Here is a 20,589-nt window from a genome sequence, read left to right on the forward strand (position 1 = left end):
AGCATATAATTAGTTAGTTACCCAATTGTAGCTAATTACAAAATTCAATTACTAGATCTAAAGATCTATCCATTATAACATGTTTAAATAGCCTAAGTGTCCAAATTACATTCACACAAGAATTCACAATATAATCCAAAGGGTTTCTACAGCTATATTAATAGCAAAAGGATAACAAGGGATAAAATTGGTCCATTAGAGAGTCAGAGTGGACAGCTATCTGCAGAGCCAAAAGAGATGGGGAGATATTGAACAATTTCTTTTCTTCGGTATTCACCAAGGAGAAGGATATTGAATTATGTGAGGTAAGTGAAACAAGTAGAGTAGCTATGGAAACTATAAGATTCAAAGAAGAGGAAGTACTGAGACTTTTGAAAAATATAAAAGTGGATAGGTCTCCAGGTCCGGACAGGATATTCCCTAGGACATTGAGGGAAGTTAGTGTAGAAATAGCAGGGGCTATGACAGAAATATTTCAAATGTCATTAGAAACGGGAATAGTGCCGGAGGATTGGCGTACTGCGCATGTTGTTCCATTGTTTAAAAAGGGTTCTAAGAGTAAACCTAGCAATTATAGACCTGTTAGTTTGACGTCAGTGGTGGGCAAATTAATGGAAAGGATACTTAGAGATAATATATATATAAGCATCTGGATAAACAGGGTCTGATTAGGAACAGTCAACATGGATTTGTGCCTGGAAGGTCATGTTTGACTAATCTTCTTGAATTTTTTGAAGAGGTTACTCGGGAAATTGATGAGGGTAAAGCTGTGGATGTTGTATATATGGACTTCAGTAAGGCCTTTGACAAGGTTCCTCATGGAAGGTTGGTTAAGAAGGTTCAATTGTTGAGTATTAATGGTGGAGTAGCAAGATGGATTCAACAGTGGCTAAATGGGAGATGCCAGAGAGTAATGGTAGATGGCTGTTTGTCATGTTGGAGGCCAGTGACTAGTGGGGTGCCACAGGGATCTGTGTTGGGTCCACTGTTGTTTGTCATGTACATCAATGATCTGGATGATGGTGTGGTAAATTGGATTAGTAAGTATGCAGATGATACTAAGATGGGTGGTGTTGTGGATAATGAAGTAGATTTTCAAAGTCTACAGAGAGATTTAGACCAGTTGGAAGAGTGGGCTGAAAGATGGCAGATGGAGTTTAATGCTGATAAGTGTGAGGTGCTACATCTTGGCAGGACAAATAAAAATAGGACGTACATGGTAAATGGTAGTGAATTGAGGAATGCAGTTGAACAGAGGGATCTAGGAATAACTGTGCACAGTTCCCTGAAGGTGGAATCTCATGTAGATAGGGTGGTAAAGAAAGCTTTTGGTGTGCTGGCCTTCATAAATCAGAGCATTGAGTATAGAAGTTGTGATGTAATGTTAAAATTGTACAAGGCATTGGTGAGGCCAATTCTGGAGTATGGTGTACAATTTTGGTCGCCTAATTATAGGAAGGATGTCAACAAAATAGAGAGAGTACAGAGGAGATTTACTAGAATGTTGCCTGGGTTTCAGCAACTAAGTTACAGAGAAAGGTTGAACAAGTTAGGTCTTTATTCTTTGGAGTACAGAAGGTTAAGGGGGGACTTGATAGAGGTCTTTAAAATGATGAGAGGGATAGACAGAGTTGATGTGGATAAGCTTTTCCCACTGAGAGTAGGGAAGATTCAAACAAGAAGACATGACTTGAGAATTAAGGGACAGAAGTTTAGGGGTAACATGAGGGGGAACTTCTTTACTCCAGAGAGTGGTAGCTGTGTGGAATGAGCTTCCAGTGGAGGTGGTGGAGGCAGGTTCGATTTTATCATTTAAAAATAAATTGGATAGTTATATGGACGGGAAAGGAATGGAGGGTTATGGCCTGAGTGCAGGTAGATGGGACTAGGGGAGAATACGTGTTCGGCACGGACTAGAAGGGTCGAGATGGCCTGTTTCCGTGCTGTAATTGTTATATGGTTATAACATGATTTATAAATCTCATTGTCATGAATTTATAGGCCAAATGGAAGGAATTTAGTGTTTAATTCCTGTAAATTAATGGCCATTTTAATCATCTGGTGAGTGGGATTTTGTGGAACGCGATCGATTGGAACGTTGCAGTTTGCGGTGAATTTGAACCCCATATCGGCAGGAAAAATACTGCCGGTTCGTATGGGGCCCAAATCACCGTTTCGCAACGTAAAATGTGGATTAAGGTCATCCTAAGAAGCACGTTTATATGTAAAACTAGACCAAGTGCAGACCCGTTGGGTCTGTTCCCCCAACGTGCGGTTGTGGGGGGGGGGGGGAAGAGGTGGCATGCAGCGTCACATACTAACTATCCCCCCCCCCCCCCCGCACTCATGCTAATTACCCCCCTTGATATTATATTAATATTATTAATTTGCTCCTTTTACCCCATAACCACCCTATCTACTGACGCATAGTCCCCAACTTGCAGTCACATCTAGAGAGAGGGGGGGGGGGGGTACAGAGTGAGGGCAGAGAGGGAAGGGGCAGAGACACAGAGAGAGGAGCAAGAGGGTGAGGGGGGTGGCGAGGAGGAGAAGAGGGAGGGTGGGTGAGAGGGGAAAGGTGGGGGTGGAGGGGAGGAGAGAGAGAGGGTGAGAGTGAGGGGGAGAGGTGAGGGGAGTGGGGGGAGAGGGGAGGGGGAGAGGTGAGGGGAGGGGGAGAGGTGGGGAGCAGGGAAGGTGGAGGGCAGGGGGTAGGGGTGTGTGGAGGGGAGGGGGGTTTAGGGGAGGGACGGTGGGGGAGGGGATGGAGGGGAGGAGTGGGAGAAAAAGAGAGGGGAGAAAGGGAGAGGGGGGGAGAGGAGAGGGTGGGGGAGAGGAGAGGGGGGGGAGAGAGGGGGGAGAGAGGAGGGGAGAGAGGAGGGGGGGGAGTGAGGGGGTGTGCTGAGAGGGGTGAGGTGAGGGGAGGGGGAGAGGTGGCGAGCAGGGAGGGGGAGGGTGGAGGGAAGGGGGTAGGGGTGTGTGGAGGGGAGGGGGGTTTAGGGGAGGGACGGTGGGGAAGGGGATGGACGGGAGGAGGGGGAGAAAAAGAGTGGAGAGAGAGAGGGGGGGAGTGGAGAGGGGGGAGTGGAGAGGAGAGGGGGGGAGAGAGAGGGGGGACGAGAGGGGGGGAAGATGAGGAGGGGGGAGAGGAGATGGGGGGGGAAGAGGAGAGGGGGGAAGAGGAGAGGGGGGGGAGAGGCGAGGGGGAAGAGGAGAGGGGGGGGAAGAGGAGAGGGGGGGAAGAGGACGAGGGGGGGAAGCGGAGAGGGGGGAGAGGAGGCGGGGGCAGAGGAGAGGGGGGAAGAGGAGTAGGGGGGAAGAGGAGAGGGGGGGGAAGAGGAGAGGGGGAAGAGGAGAGGGGGGAGGAGGAGAGGGGGGGCAAGAGGTAGAGGGTGGGGACAGAGGAGAGGGGGGGAAGAGGAGAGGGGGGGAGAGGAGAGGGGGGGAAGAGGAGAGGGGGGGAAGAGGAGAGGGGGGGGAAGAGGAGAGGGGGAAGAGGAGAGGGGGGGAGGATGGAGAGGGGGGGAGGAGGAGACGGGGGGAAGAGGCGAGGGGGGGAAGAGGAGAGGGGGGGAAGAGGAGAGGGGGGAAGAGGAGGAGGGGGAAGAGGAGGGGGGAAGAGGAGAGGGGGAAGAGGAGAGGGGAAGAGGAGAGGGGGGGGAGGAGGGGGGGGGGAGAGGAGATGGGGGGGGAGAGGAGAGGGGGGGAAGAGGAGAGGGGGGGGAAGAGGAGAGAGGGGGGGAAGAGGAGAGGGGGGAGAGGAGAGGGGGGAGAGGAGAGGGGGGGAAGAGAGAGGGGGGGTGGAGAGGGGGGGGAGAGGAGAGGGGGGGAAGAGGAGAGGGGGGGGAAGAGGAGAGGGGGGAGAGGAGAGGGGGGGAAGAGGAGAGGGGGGAGAGGAGAAGGGGAGAGGGGGAGAGGAGAGGGGGGGAAGAGGAGAGGGGGGGAAGAGGAGAGAGGGGGGGGAAGAGGAGAGGGGGGGAAGAGGAGAGGGGGGAAGAGGAGAGGGGGGAGAGGAGAGGGGGGGGGAGAGGGAGGGGGAGAGGGAGGGGGGAGAGGAGAGGGGGGGGGAAGAGGAGGGGGGGAAGAGGAGAGGGGGGAGAGGAGAAGGGAGAGGGGGGAGAGGAGAGGGGAGGGGGGAGAGGACAGTGGGGGGAGAGGGGAGGGGAGAGGAGAGGGGAGGGGGGAGAGAGCGGAGAAGAGGAGAGCAGGGATGAGAGGGGAGGGGAGGAAAGGAGAGGGGAGGGGAGAGAGGAGGGGTGGGGAAAGGAGAGGGGGGGGGGGGGGGGGGAGAGAGAGAGCCTTTTTATTTCAACCCAAATCCCCCAAACAACCATTTGCAGGCAGTGCTTTTTTACTTTAACCATATTTTCATTTTCAAACCACATTAAGGGTACTTACTCACAGTTGTGTGCACATGTGTTCAGTGTTTTTCACAGCTCAGAGAAACGTGAACCTCTGCCTTCCTCCAGCTTGCAGACTAATTGAGGCACACCACTTCCTGGTTTTATAGTCCATTCCCCCTGCCGCCAGCGGGGGCAGCAGAGAATGGGGAATTTTGTAAAATCATTAATATCTCTGTCATTTTTCATCGACTGGAAAAATCCTCGGCACACATGCGGCGGAGGGGGGCTCTGAGCGAGGTGGCCAAAAATGACGGCCGTAGGTGGCGGCGTTCTCTCGGAAATCGCAGCACAGATCGCCAAAAGCGGTCAAGAACAGAGTTTTAGTAATATAGATAAGATAGATAAACGGCTTTCCTTTAGCTGTCCCGTACCTGAAATCCGTCCCCGTTGTCGGCGTTCACGGCATTAGAAGCGGCTTTTTAGTTTACTCCAGCGCTGAAATGGTCCAGCAATTAAAAACAAAAATTTCACAGAAAGGCCGTCGGCACAAAGCTTCAGCGTTACCTACCTCCCCGAGAAAATATGATCCAGGAAAGGCGGTAGAAAACCGCCTTTTAACCCCGCCACCCGCCCCCAAAGGCGCCAAAGTCGCGCACACGGCCAGTGACAGAACTGCAGCGCCGCTGAAGGTAAGTTTTGTAACATACCTAGTAGTAGCATAATGAATTCTGAAGTGTATAGACACATCCTATCTGCTCAAGTTCAAACAAATGCCTCAAAACTTATTGGCCGGCGGTTCATTCTACAGCAAGACAATGATTCCAAACACACTGTTAAAGCAACAAAGCAGTTGCAACAAAGCTAAAAAATGGTCAAATCGTGAGTGGCCAAGTCAATCACCCGATCTGAACCCAATTGAGCATGTCTTTTATATGCTGAAGAGAAAACTGAAGGGGACTAGCCCCCAAAACAAGCAAAAGCTAAAGATGGCTGCAGTACAGGCCTGGCAGAGCATCAACAGAGAAACCCAGCAAGTGGTGATGACCATGAATCGCAGACTTCAAGCAGTCATTCCATGCAAAGGATATGCAACAAAATACTAAACACGACTACTTTCATTTACATGACACTGCTGTGTCCCAAACATTATGGTCCCCTGAAATGGGGGGATTATGTATAAACACTGCTGTAATTTCAACATGTATAAAATGGCTTTTATTAAAATCTGACAATGTGCACTTTAACCACATGTGATTTTTTTCTATTACAAATCTCAAATTGTAGAGTACAGAGGCAAATAAATAAATGTGTCTTTATCCCAAACATTATGGGGGGCACTGTATTTCCACGCTGTATATTTTAATTATAGTAACTTCCTTCACAAAATGAACATCCTTGCTGTCCACTGTTTCTAGCTCCTAATTTTGTGGAAGCTTAAGTTTTTTGTGACCTTAACAGTAAAATTACGGTGGAGAGGCAGCACGTTTGAAATGTGCTGGATTAACTCAGCAGGTCAGGCAGCATCTCTGGAGAACATGGATAGGTGACGTTTTGGGTCGGGACCCTTCTTCAGACTTGTTTCTACTGAATGTCTGAAAGTTAACTATATACTCACCCCTGCATTTAACAACGTCGTGACTACATTTTTTCCTGGAATACCCTGGATGGTCGTTCCTTTCCCTGCAGTCTTCTGCACAACAATAACATTTGGCTTCGACATCATAGAGGTCATTGGTATAGTTGTTATTTTTGTTGTTGTCCCTAATGGCAATGCATTAATAAGGAACGTCACTGAATATATTTAGGTTTCTTTAAGCATAAATTCAGTTGAACAACTCTTATCATAGGCCAAACCTTCTCCAAAGGAAGACAGGAAATTAAGAAACTAAATAAAATTATTAGCAACTACAAAGACACATGAATAGAACACTCCTGCACTTTAAGACCCAAGGAGAAGGCAAATGACCCAATTAATAGAATACTCCCGCACTTTAAGGCCCAAGGAGAAGGCAAATTTGAATTAAAAAGTTAAGAGTTTCATTTTTTTCTTGTGAACCATACACACGGTGGATCAGGTAGTGTAAAGAGAAAATAAACAGAATTCAGAATATAATGTGGCTGCAAAAAATGTGCAGATTTTATAAAGTGCAATGCGACAAGATTATTACAATTCACTTCTGAATTCCAAACTCTAGCCAAATGTCACCGCCAATTCCAAACTCTAGCCAAGTGCTGCACCAGTCTTTTGAGCATGGTTAACAGCTGCACCGGTGAGCAATAGGGCAGCCCAGTGGCGCAGCTGATAGAGCTGCTGCCTTTATAGTGCCAGAGATCTGGGTTCAATCCTGACCTCAGGTGCTGTCAGTGTGGAGTTTGACATTCTCCCTGTAACCGTATGGGTTTCATAGAAACATAGAAAATAGGTGCAGGAGTAGGCCATTCGGCCCTTCAATATGATCATGGCTGATTATCCAACTCAGTATCCTGTACCTGCTTTCTCTCCATACCCCCTGATCCCTTTAGCCACAAGGGCCACATCTAACTCCCTCTTAAATATAGCCCATGAACTGGCCTCAACTACATTCTGTGGCAGAGAATTCCAGAGATTCACCACTCTCTGTGTAAAAAATGTTTTTCTCATCTCAGTCCTAAAAGATTTCCCCTTTATCCTTAAACTGTGACCCCTTGTTCTGGACTTCCCCAACATCGGGAATGTTTCCTCCGGGTGCTCCGGTTTCCTCTCACATCCTAGAAGATGTGTGTGTTTGTAGGTTAATTTACCACTGTACAATTGCCCCTTGTTTAGTTTAGTTTAGAGATACAGCGCAGAAGTTGACCCATCGGCCCACCAAGTCCGTGCTGACTAGCGATCCCCGTACACTAACACTATCCTACACACTAGGGCCAAATTTACATTTTTTTAACCAAAGCCAATTAACCTACAAACTTGTACATCTTTGGAATATAGGAGAAAACTGGAGCACCTGGGAGAAAACCCACGCAGTCACGTGCAAGAGCGGAACTCGCTATCAAAACATGGAGGGGACGGGGGACACAATATTTTGGCGACCTCCACGCATGCGCACACTCACACACTCGCGCACGCGCGCGAGGCTTCGGAGGCTCAATCCAGCGATAAATGCAGCTCAACTGTGCCTGTCTCACCGGGTTAACTACAGCCCTGTCTGGACTGACGGGAATTTCCTGCAAGTCCAGGAAGGGTTGTAAGCTCACCTGGCGGGACAGGCAGAGTTAGCTGGGTTTAGCGCTGTTTCTCTGCGCTGGCCCGTATGACTGCCGACCAAAGATCCTATAGCAGAGGATCTTTGCTGCCGACCTCTCTGGGGGGGGGGGGGGGGGGGGGGGGGGGGGGGGTACTCGGGAGGGGACAGGGCAGCGCCGAAGAGCCGGCCGGGAGCAATCCTGGCTGTGGATGAGGCGCAGGTCTGTGCCACGTCTCCCTCCTCCAATCACCACGCTCTATCCACAGTCCCCCCCCCCCCCCCCCCCCCACTCCTCCCTCCTCCAATCATCGCACTGGATCATGTCCCGCCCCCCCATAGCCTGCTGACTGACATCTCCCTCCTCCAATCACCGCGCTCTATCCACAGTCCCAACCCCCCCACTCCGGCCTCCTCCAATCATCGCACTGAATCATGTCCCACCACCATTGCCTGCTGATTGACGTCTCTCTCCCCCACTGTCTCACAGAAAGCGGAGATTTCACCAGATTTAAAAATCCGGATCACAAAAACTTGGGGGGGGATGTTCCCCACCTCTCAAAACATGGAGGGGACGTGTCCCCTCTGGCCCCCCGGGTTTTCCACCCCTGGTCACGTGGAAAACGTACAAACTCCATACACACAGACAGTACCCACAGTCAGGATCGAACCCGGGTCTCTGGTGCTGTAAAGGCAGTAACTCTACCGCTGCTCCACAGTGACACCCTGTAACTATGACTCAATGGTCGGTCGACATGGACTCGCTTGGCAAAAGTTTCCCGTTTCCCCCATTGTATTTTAAACCAAAAGAAAAACTAACCAGACACAATGCTGCTGCTGATAATCTTTCCACCAAGTGACGTGGCGAGTGATTTAGGTACCACAGTGATGATACTCCCACTTGTTGTTTTCATGTAAGTGGCAGATCCTGGAGAAGCTGCCATACGGGCACTGATGGTGGGATTCAATGTAGGACGTGTATAGGTAGTTTGGGTACCTGTTACAGAACAGGAGGCGCATACATTTAATACAATATCTCACAGGCTCCAATAAAATTTCACATACAAATTTATTCCCGCACAGGCCATTCTGTCCTGGGCCTCAAGCAAACTGAAGGAACAGCATCTCATACCTTCATGGGCAGCTTACAACCCAATGGCATGAACATTGAATTCTCTGACACAAATCACCGCCTTCCCTTTTCTCCCCCAAGACCCCCCCTTTTTCCTCACTGCCCCCCAAGTCGAATCCCCTCCCCTGAACTCAGGCTGGCATTGCACCAGTCCCCCCCCCCCCCACCTATATCACTTGCACGAGCTTCAGATTTCGTAACTTTTCTATCCTCGAGTTTCGCAATCCTTTTGGGCTCACACTGGTCTTTTCATCTCTGGCCGTCGTCCAACAATTTACCTATCCAAAAACCACCTCACCTAGGTTCACTTTATTACCAACTCTGTCATGCCCTCTGCCCCTCCGCTCTTCCAGTTTCCTTTCCCACCCCCTCCCTCACAATCAGCCTGAAGAAGGGCCCCAACCCGCTACGTCACATCTCGCATTCTCCAGAGATGCTGCCCGACTCGCTGAGATACTCCAGCACTTTGTGTCGATCTTAATTAACACTTACCTGTTGGAGTAGTAACCAGTTTGGTCGTCATGATGGCACCGTTGCTGCTAACCACCATGATGGGGGAAGTGCTCGCACTAGACATTGTGACTGGTTTTGGCAGAATTTTACTCGGCTGCATCTGCTGCGTTATTATCTTCACACCTGGCAAAAAAAAACGCAAGCTTATAATTCAGGCAGTCTGTCATGGGAGCAGAGACTTAATACAACACTCTCTCCTGCTCAGTAGAGATTTAACAGCAATGAATAGCCTGGATTGCACGGCAATAAATTATGGAGAGAGCTTGGAAGTGATTTGTCTTGAAAAGAATTGCACTACCAGAGGACAGTATGAAGTCAAGTCAAGAGAGTTTACTGTCATGTGTCCCAGATAGGACAATGAAATTCTTGCTTGTTGCAAGAATCAACTTCACCTGTCAAAGATTATCCAGCCGGAAGAAATAGGATCACCATCTTCCAAATATATTGTAGTCGATGATTAACAAATGGGAAATATAATGGGATGTGACAAAATTATAAGATAAACTGCTTTAAAAAAAATTCTATATGAAGGTTTATAATTGTCACATAGACGGAGGTATTGTGTATAACTTTGGTATGTACAAATCTATTGTCTATTGTATCCAAACAGATCAGCAGGGCTCGAAATTAGCGGTTGCCCGGGTGCCATTGACCACCCAAAGTGCCGCCGGGCAATCTAAACACCGAGTCATTTTGCCTGGTGTGGCAATCAAATACTGGTTTATAGACACAAAAAGCTGGAGTAACTCCGCGGGTCAGGCAGCATCTCTGGAGAATAGGAACGTGACGTTTCGTGTTGGCGGCGGCTGTACGGGGCAAAGATACTAGGTGCGGGGTGACAAAGAGTCGGAGCGAATGATGGGCCCCGAACAGCGGCCGCGACAGTGGCTCCGCCGCCTCATCCTCCCGCACCCCGCCCGGCGGAAGGAGGCCTCCCTCTCCCTCCCTCTCTCTCTCGCTCTCCCTCCCTCCCTCCCTTCTCCCGGCCTCGGCGTGCGAGAGGGGTTGTTTTGAAAGCGCCATTGGTGGATTTGCAAGCAGCAGCCGCTATCGCCCTGATAACGGCCGCTGCCTGCAAATCCGTTAACGGCGCTTTTAAAACAACCCCTCTCGCACGTTTAGGCCGGGAGGAGGGAGGGAGGGAGAGGGAGGCCTCCTTCCGCCGTCTGAAGCTACTCCACCAAAGATCCTATAGCTATAGGATCCTTGAGCTGCACCGCTCTGCCCCGCACCTTCCTGTCGGCTGGCGGAGGAGGGAGGCGGTGGCGAGGAGGAGGCGGCGGCACTTTGGCGTTAGACAGACACGGCCAAGGCTGCGAGCGATGTTGTCCGAGGAGCGCTGACTTCCTTCCTCCCCACCTCCTCTGCCCCTTCCCCCCCCCCCTCCCTCTCTCTCTCTCTCTCTCGTACGCCCCCCTCCACCCCTCCTGGGACCCCTCCTCTCCATCCCGCACTGATCCCCATTCCCTCCTCTATTCAGTCTCCACTGACATCCCCTGTGCTCCCCTCCCCCCCCAATCTATTCATCACCCTACCCACCTCGCATTGATTCTCCTGCCACCCCCCCATCCATCCTACACTGGTCCCCCAATTCATCCTGTACTGACCCCCCTTCCGATCCATCCTGCACTTCTCCCCCTTCATACTGCACTGATCCGCCCATTCATCCCGTACTGACCCACCCTCCATTTACCCTGCACCAACCCCCCATCCATCCTGTACTGATCTCTCCATCCATCCTGTACTGATCTCCCCATTCATCTTGTACTGATCCCCTCATGCATCCTGTACTGATCCCCTCATGCATCCTGTACTGATCCCCTCATGCATCCTGTACTGATCCCCTCATGCATCCTATACTGATCCCCTCATGCATCCTATACTGATCCCCTCATTCTTCCCGTACTGATCCCCCATTCATCCTATATTGATCCCCTCATCCTGTAGTGATCCCCAATTCATCCTGCACAGACCCTCTGATCCACACTGTTCTGACCCCCACTGTCCTGACCCATTCATCCTGTACTGATCCCCCCCCCCATTCATCCTGTACTGATCCCCCCATTCAAGAAGAATGGGGGGAACAGTCTGAGGAAGGGTCTCGACCCCAAAAGTTGCCTATTTCCTTCGCTCCATAGATGCTGCCTCACCCGCTGTTTCTCCAGCATTTTTGTCTACCCCCATTCATCCTGTACTGACCCCCCATTTATCCTGTACTGAACCCCCCCATCCATCCTGTACTGAACCCCCCCATCCGATTGCCTTCTCAACCCCCTCCCCCCCCCCCCCCCCCCCCCCCCCCCGCCATCTATCCACCCCGCATTGACTCACCCACCCCCCCCCCCCCCCCCCCTGACCCTATTGTGCTTCATGGTCTTCAGAGCAAACATTGATTATGTTTGATAACGGAATGCAATCAAATGTGTTTTAATTCCCAATGTTATTTGTTTTGACACCTTTAAACATATTACCAAAATAATATTTGCTGCAGTTATGTACTTTGGCCATCTCTTGTCAGTTAGTGTAATGTTTAACCTGTCAGATGGGTATAGTCGGTTTTAACAGCTATTATCATAAAATGCCTTTAGAAATTTCCTAGCAACCTGTATATTTTGTTATGGATAAATTATGTGGGAAGCCAGAGTGTTTCTGTACCAATAGCAATAACGACCCATGCTAAGGCCATGTCATGATAATTTTCGGTCTTTCACAGAGACCATGCTTGCATCAATCTGTAGTGTGCATGGTTAAGCATATATGTTACCATGGTCCAGGATTTATTGACACCGGTTGATCATATGCTGAATAATCCAACCACATTTTTGTTTGGAAGTGGAAAGAACTAATAGAAATTGCATTAATTGCAATGTGTAAAAAGAGTTGAGATATTGTATTATAATTTTGCTGCATGTCATTGTAGTATATATCATGTCTTGATTGGTGAATATGTTTAGTTTGTGAGTTATTTGAAGCAGAAATAATATGTGAATGTAGACAAAAGTGCTGGAGAAACTCAGCGGATGCGGCAGCATCTATGGAGCGAAGGAAATAGGCAACGTTTCGGGCCGAAACCCTTCTTCAGACTGATGGGTTTCGGCCTGAAACGTTGCCTATTTCCTTCGCTCCATAGATGCTGCTGCACCCGCTGAGTTTCTCCAGCACTTTTGTCTACCTTCGATTTTCCAGCATCTGCAGTTCCTTGTTGAACATAATATGTGAATGCTTCATTGAGCATAATTCCGACTGGTAACTACGCACTTCGTCCGAGCACATTATCGCACGCGTCATGCAAACCGTCTTAAATGACCACCTAAACTGTCATTTGGCAACATAAAAAGCTGTCACGGTTGGCAACAGAGAAAAAAAGTTAAGATGTATTTACTGTTCGTAAATACAATCAATTTACAACAAAAAAGGTGTGCTTTGCTTATATCCAGATGGATATCTCCCCCCCCCCCCCATTTACTAGCAGCTTAAAATCCATTGTCTATTTCACCATACTAATGAATCCAGACACACTCAAGTCCATTTACAACTGACACAAATTTCCAGTTAATTACTCAATTAGTCCAGACACAACTCAGCTGATGATGCTGTTTAAAATATGAGTTTCAATTAAAATCTCACTTTATGGCAATCTGTTAATGCAACCCATCGGAAAACAGTTCCTCTCAAGCAACTTGACACTTCAAACGCTTTATTTCAATAAAACTCTGATCAGTGAAATTATGTTAAGCAGTTAAATTGAAGGGACTTTGCTTTGCTGTATTGATGCTAATTTGCACAAATCTGTTCTACTTTCTTTCCACCATTTTTTCTGCTGACTAATCATGCCAGAATCATTTGATGATTATGACTTGAAGATGTGATGGAAACCCAAGATGGAGATAGCAAATAGAAATAATGAAACTGTATAGTTTTGTAAAACTGGTTGGTCGGTTCCAGCTTCCTCTCTTGAAGCAAGGTATAGAGGATTCAGAAAATACCCAAAATATTCTTTTGTGACATAGATCGTGTAAGTGTCAGGTTAGGAAACTTTCTCTACCTTGTGGGTAGAGAAGTCAGAACAAAACCAGGAGGGTTTCTTAACAGAACAATTCACTCTGAAGACATGGTCTCAAATCATAGCCATCTCTTTTTCTCTTTTTACACCACCTTCACGTCCACCAGTTAAGCCATCCGTTTAGTTCAGTTTAGAGATATAGCGTGGAAACAAGCCATTCGGCCCACTGAGTCTGCACCGACCAGCAATCCCCACACATTAACAGTGCCCTACACACACTAGGAACAATTTAACAATTATACCAAGCCAATTAACCTACAAAGTTGTACATCTTTGGAGTGTGGGGGTGGGAACCGAAGACCTTGGTGAAAACCTACGCAGGTCACGGGGAGAACGTACAAACTCCGTACAGACAAGCAACCGTAGTCAGGATCTAACCCGGGTCTCTGGCGCTGTAAGGCAGCAACTATACCGCTGCGCCACCGTATCACCCCTTGTTGCATTCACAAGTCAGAAACATCCAGCTCATCTCAGTGTCAGAGTCACCCAGTAGATAAACCAAGAAGACTATGTTTCGGCCCTGGCCTCATCAACCTTCTTGGTTACTTCTTCAAAATACTCTTAATTTGTGAGATACGTCTCCCATGCGCAAAGCCATGCTATCCCGACCGGATTAGCCGTATCTTATCCTTCAGAACCCCCTCCGGTTACTTGCCTACCACAGATGTTTGGCTTACTTGTCCATAGTTCCCAGATTTCTCACTAATAAAGGCACAACATGAACTATCCGCCAGTCATCCATCACCTCAGCCTATCTTCCATCACCTTTACCTTTAAGGGTAAAGTATATATCAGCCATGGATCCTGCAATTTCTTCTCAAGTCCTGGTGATTTATATAACTGTGCTATATAAATGTATCTATATATGTCTATTGGGTCTGCAGGTCTTTATCCAGTCTCCCCACAACATTCAATGCGTCACAGACACGCTAGAGGCAGGAAACATGTTCCAGATGTTGGTGGAAATCCAGAACCAGGGGCCACAATTTAAGAATAAGGGTTAAGCCACTTAGAACGGAGATAAGGAAAAGCATTTTCACACAGACGGTTATGAGTCGGTGGAATTCTCTGCCTGAGAAGGCAGTGGAGGCCAATTCTCTGGGTGCTTTCAAGAGAGAGTTAGATTTAAAGATTGCGGAGTTAGGGGATATGGGGAGAAGGCAGGAACTGATTGGGGATGATCAGCCATGATCACATTGAACGGCGGTGCTGGCTCGAAGGGTCGAATGGCCTACTCCTGCTCCTATTGTCTATTGTGTAAAACAATCCAAGTTTGTCCAACCTCTCCTTATAGCTCATGCCCTCTAGACTAGCCAGCATTCTGGTAAACCTCCTCTGCACCCTCTCCAAAGACTCCACATCCTTCCTGTAAAGGAGTGACGAGAACTGCACACAATTTCCAGATGCATATATGCAATAAAGTCCATATATTTGTTACTTCCCAGTTACCTTGGGTTTAGAGTCATGGAGCCAAGAGCGTGGAAACAGGCACTTTGGGCCAAGTCATCCATGCCGACCAAGATGCCCCATCTATGTTCCTGCCATTTGCCCCTTATATCCCTCTAAACCTTTCCCATCCACGTAACGGTTCGAGTGTCTTTTAAATGCTGCATTGTATCTTCCTCAACTACCTGCTCTGGCAGCACATTCCATGTACACCCTCCATGCTCTTGAATGAAATCCCTTGGGTTCATAGTAAACCTTGCCTCTCTCATCTTAAACCTATGTAATTGTTTTCAAATCCCCTACACTGGGCAAAGAAAGCTCTGTGCATTCGCCCTATCTATTCCCCTCATGGTTTTATATAGGTTTATATAAAATCATGGCTATGTTTTCAACTTACCAGACTCTTGTTTGATTTGAATGGTGGGTTTGATACCGGGCGAGGTCTGAGACTGCTGCTGTGGAGACTGGGAAACCTGCTGCTGCTGCTGTTTGGGAAACTGGGTCAGGATCTGGGTCGGGGTTTTAGGAGACTGAAGCCTGGCTGCAGTGACTTTCACCGCAGTGCCAGATGCACCTGTCAGAGGAGAAAAGGAATAGTACTTTTATAAATGTAAGGCAGTTTGTTCCAGCACAAACCTTAATTCCTCAAGGTAGACACAAAAAGCTGGAGTAACTCAGCGGGAAAGGCAGCATCTCTGGAGAGAAGGAACGGGTGACGTATCGGGTCGAGACCCTTCTTCAGACAGATTCCTTAATTCCTTAATATAGACACTATAATAGGTCTGACGGAGGGTCTCAACCCGAAACATAACCCATCCCTTCTCTCCAGAGAAGCAGCCTGGCCCACTGAGTACTCCAGCATTTTCTGTCTTGTTTCTACGAAAATATTAAGTGTACTCCAAAAATCTGAACACAGTTAAAGACATGCAGAATCCTTAGAACTATATACTGCTAGACTTGCCATTTTCCAATGAGATATTATATCTGGGCAGAGGTGGATATTAAAAAATAAACCACAGCAATATTTGAAAAGCTGAAGAGTTCAGCTAAGATCCCTGGCTGACATTAATAAGGTAAAGGAGACTGACAACTGTAATGTCCAGGTTCGAGAGCAGCTTCTTCTCTACAACCATCAGGCTATTCATTCCAAATAAGCCCTGAACTACATAGATGGGCGGCACGGAGGCGCAGTGGTAGAGTTGCTGCCTTACAGCGCCCTGGTTCCTGGGTTCAATCATGACTACGAGCGTATGGAGTTTGTACGTTCTCCCCGTGACCTGCATGGGTTTTTTCCCCGAGTTCTTCGGTTTCTTCACACACTCCAAAGACGTACAGGTTGGTAGGTTAATTGGCTTGGTAAATGTAAATTGTCCCTGGTGTGTAGGATAGTGTTAATGTGCGGGGATCGCCGGTCGGTATGGACCTGGTGGGCCTGTTTACGCACTGTATCTCTAAACTAAACTTGGAGGCATTGTTTTTGTCTTTGCACAATTATGGTTTGTGTTTATATACACACATGCGCACACACGCACACCTTTTTTGCCGTCTATTATGATGTTAGCAGAGTATAAGTACTATGTTTACATATCTGTAAAAAAATAATTGTTCTGTTTTGGGACATAAGACAATAAAACACTCTTGACACGACTTTAATCCACATTAATCCACCAAGCAACATCCCTAGAAAGAGGAAATAGGTTTTCACATTTCTCCTAATGGAACCTTGTTGAGTGTTTTCGTGTATTTTAATAGTGGCTCATTATTTCATTGACTTTGGGGCAGTATGGAATTATAAAAGATATCCTTGAATAGCTTACAGCAAAGGGCAGGGGTCAGTGCACTGTCGATCACATCACGAGATGCAAGATTTCATCCGTACACATCACATAGGCTGTGATCGCCTGCATACCATTTCCCACCAAGAGAGTGCTATTTGTGAAAGCTATATATATCAGCATTAGTTCACTGAAAAGCAATGTCCAAGTGCTTGTCATCTTGATTGCCAAGAGTAAAGATTTAAAACATTCATAGCTGAACTCAAAAGTCAAGCAACTCATGCATTTGACTCAATAATCTCAAATTTCAGTGTCAACTTTTAGACATACAGCATGGAAAAAGGCCCTTCGGCCCAGTGTGTCCATGCCGACCATCGATCACACAAGTTCTATGTTATCCCGCTTTCTCATCCATTCCATATACATTAGGGGTTATTTGTAGAGGCCAATTAGCCCACAAACCCACATGTATTTGGGATGTGGAAAAAAACCGGAGCACCCGGAAGAAATGCACGCTGTCACAGGGAAAACATGCAAACTTCACACAGCCAGCACCCGGGGTCAGGAAGGAACCTGGGCTCTCTATGAATGTGAGGCAGCAGCATTACTAGATTCCTCATTCCTCCACTTTTTCGCTGATAAAATCAGCACCATCTATCAATCTTTATCCCCTGTACCCGACTCCCCAGCATCTACTCCACCACCCACCAAGGCCCCTCCTTTCAACATCTCCACTGACCTCCTTACCCCTCCTCCACACTGCTTCCTCTCCCAGTTTGACCTGGTCACCCCTATTGAAATCTCCAAACTCATCAGCTCTTCCAAACCCACTACCTGCTCCCTCGACCCTCTCCCCACTCCCCTGTTGAAGTCCTGCCTCCCCGTTCTCTGCCCCTACCTCACTAATCTCTTCAACTCCTCATTGTCCCAAGGAATTGTCCCCTCCGTTTTCAAAACTGCTGCCGTTACACCAATCTTAAAGAAACCTGGTCTTGATCCCTCCTCTCTCATTAACTACCGCCCAATCTCAAACCTCCCCTTTCTTTCAAAAACCCTGGAGCGTATCGTTGCGTCGCAACTTCATTCCCACCTCCTTGCGTATAACCTACTTGAACCCCTCCAATCTGGCTTTCGCCCGCTCCATAGCACAGAAACTGCTCTCCTCAAAGTCCTCAACGACCTCCTCACCTCTGCTGACACTGGTTCCCTCAACATCCTCATCCTCCTCGACCTGAGCGCAGCCTTCGATCCAGTGAACCATAACATCCTGCTCACCAGACTCAAAGACCTCGGCATTGAAGGCTCTGCACTCAGCTGGCTCCGTTCCTACCTTTCCAACAGATCCCACTTCATCTCTCTCCACAACCACACCTCTGCTACAGCCGCAGTCACTCAAGGCGTTCCCCAAGGCTCCGTACTCGGCCCCCTCCTCTTCATCATCTACATCCTCCCCCTTGGTCAGATACTCCGCCACTTCAATCTGGACTTCCACTGTTACGCTGATGACACCCAGATTTACCTTGGCACCAAATCCCCCCACAACCCCCCCCTCTCCCATATCAACTCCTGTTTGTCAGCTATAAAAACCTGGATGCAACATAATTTCCTCAAACTCAACAGCGATAAGACAGAATTCCTCCTCATAGGCTCCAAAGCCACACTCAGCAAAATCAATAACCCCACTCTCACCATCGACGGCACCACTGTCTCCCCATCTCCCCAGGCCCGCAACCTTGGCGTGATCTTTGATTCCACCCTCTCCCTTGAGCCTCACATCCGCCATGTCATCAAAACCTCCTTCTTTCATCTCCGCAACATCGCCAAACTCAGACCCTCTCTCACACCGCCTGCTGCTGAAAGACTCATCCATGCCTTCATCTCCTCCCGACTGGACTATTGCAACTCACTTCTCCTTGGCATCAGCTCCACCTACATCAACCGACTCCAACTGGTCCAGAACGCAGCCGCCCGACTCATCACCCACACCAAATCCTGGCATCACATCACTCCAGTCCTCAAAAAACTTCACTGGCTTCCCATCTCCCACCGGATCACCTACAAAATCCTGGTCCTCACCTACAAAGCCCTCCACCATCTGGCCCCCCCATATCTCACTGACCTCCTCTCCCCCTACCAACCCTCACGGTCCCTCAGATCCACATCAGCCGGTCTCCTCTCCATCCACAAGTCCAACCTCCGCAGTTTTGGGGACAGAGCCTTCTCCAGGGCAGCTCCCAGGCTCTGGAACTCCCTCCCCCAATTGATCCGCAATTCCGTGTCCCTCACCATCTTCCAGTCCCGCCTCAAGACCAGTCTCCTCACCTCTGCCTATCCTTAGCCCCACGTCCCCGTCCCTTTTCATCTGTGCATTAATTGCCTCATACTGTGTTTTGTATTGAATTCTGTCTTTACTTTGTGTACTAGTCATGTCTCTACTATTTATTTCATTCCCCTTACATGTTTTTCCTCTACATGCTCAATTTTTGTAAGGTGGCCTTGAGACTCTTGAAAGGCGCTTATACTTATTATTAGATGTGCCACTGTGCCACCCCATACTTATTAGTTGGTGGTGTTATCACAATTCTTATTGGCCTGTCCCACTTACGCGACTTTTTCAGTGACTGCCGGCACCCGTCATAGGTCGTTGCAGGTCACCGAAAATTTTCAACATGTTGAAAATCCAGCGGCGACCAGAAAGACGCTACGACTCTTTGGGCGACTGAGGATACTACTCACGACCATATAGGCGACACCCTGGTGACATGTCGCGGGGTGAAGCCTGTAAGGTCGTGAGTAGTCGCACAAAGTATCGTACCTTGTTCTGGTTGCCGCTGGATTTTCAACTTGTTGAAAATTTTCGGCGACCTGTAATGACATATGATGGGTGCCAGCAGTCGCCGAAAAAGTCGCGCAAGGGGGACAGGCCCTTAACAGACACTAAACTGTTGGTCATCTTAATTTACATCAGCATTCAAAATGAAAGGGGGTGGGGTGTCAAATGGGATAGTCGAGGACAGAGTTAAAGGGACAAGAGAGTAAAGGGATGGTTAATGGCCCCAGAATTAACGGGAAATGAAGCTCACAAAGGGATAGGAGAGTATGGCCAAGTGTAATACGGATCGATGTGAAAGGTGAGATGCATAAGGAATATGTATATGAATGCGCGAAGTATAAGTAGTAAGTAGATGAGCTTGAGGCTCAGTTAGAGGTTGGTAGATATGACATTGTGGGGATTACTGAGATGGCTGCAGGAGGATCGGGCCTGGGAACTTAATATTCAGGGTTATACATCCTATAGAAAGGACAGGCAGGTGGGCAGAGGAGGGGGGGTAGCTCTGCTGGTGAGGGATGGAATTCAGTCCCTTGCGAGGGAAGACATAGGCAATGACGAGGTAGAGTCACTGTGGATTGAGTTGAGGAATTGTAAAGGCAAGAAGACACTAATTATTGTTATTTTCAGACCCCCAAATAGTAGCCCGGATGTAGGGTATAAGTTGCAGCAGGAGTTAAAACTGGCATGTAACACAGGTAATGCCACTGTGGTGATGGGGGATTTCAATATGTAGGTAGACTGGGAAAATCAGGTTGGTTCAGGACCCCAAGAAAGAGAGTTTGTAGAATGCCTCCGAGATGGATTCTTAGAGCAGCTTGTAATGGAGTTGACCAGAGAATTCTGGATTTAGTGTTGTCCAATGAACCAGATATGATAAGAGAACTCGAGGTAAAGGAACCGCTTGGAGATAGTGATCTTAATATGATTAGTTTTAATCTGCAATTTGAGAAGGAGAACGTTAAATCGTCAGTGTCAGTGATAGATACATAGAAACATAGAAAATAGGTGCAGGAGTAGGCCATTTGGCTCTTCGAGCCTGCACCGCCATTCAATATGATCATGGCTGATCAACCAACTCAGTATCCTGTACCTGCCTTCTTTCCATACCCCCTGATCCCTTTAGCCACAAGGGCCACATCTAACTCCCTCTTAAATATAACCAATGAACTGGCCTCAACTACCTTCTGTGGCAGAGAATTCCACAGATTCACCACTCTCTGTGTGAAAAATGTTTTTCTCATCTCGGTCCTAAAAGATTTCCCCTTT

At 48.2% G+C, this 20,589-nt stretch overlaps 1 protein-coding gene across 6 annotated transcripts in view; it reads right to left on the minus strand.

Annotated features, from left to right (window-relative positions):
• emsy (EMSY transcriptional repressor, BRCA2 interacting) overlaps positions 1-20,589 on the minus strand; it is a 106,738-nt gene that overhangs the window by 49,331 nt on the left and 36,818 nt on the right. For 5 of the 6 annotated variants that reach the window (XM_033022139.1, XM_033022141.1, XM_033022138.1 and 2 more), the window contains exons 9-12: positions 15,113-15,289; positions 9,186-9,329; positions 8,382-8,558; positions 5,956-6,101 (exon numbers count right to left, since the gene is read on the minus strand). In XM_033022139.1, coding sequence (XP_032878030.1) covers positions 5,956-6,101; positions 8,382-8,558; positions 9,186-9,329; positions 15,113-15,289 — 644 coding nt within the window. The remainder of the gene's footprint in view (positions 1-5,955; positions 6,102-8,381; positions 8,559-9,185; positions 9,330-15,112; positions 15,290-20,589) is intronic. The other variant, XM_033022140.1, reaches the window with a different exon arrangement.

The sequence above is a fragment of the Amblyraja radiata genome, chromosome 6 (genome assembly GCF_010909765.2).
Source record: "Amblyraja radiata isolate CabotCenter1 chromosome 6, sAmbRad1.1.pri, whole genome shotgun sequence".
In the NCBI taxonomy this organism is placed as follows: domain Eukaryota; kingdom Metazoa; phylum Chordata; class Chondrichthyes; order Rajiformes; family Rajidae; genus Amblyraja; species Amblyraja radiata.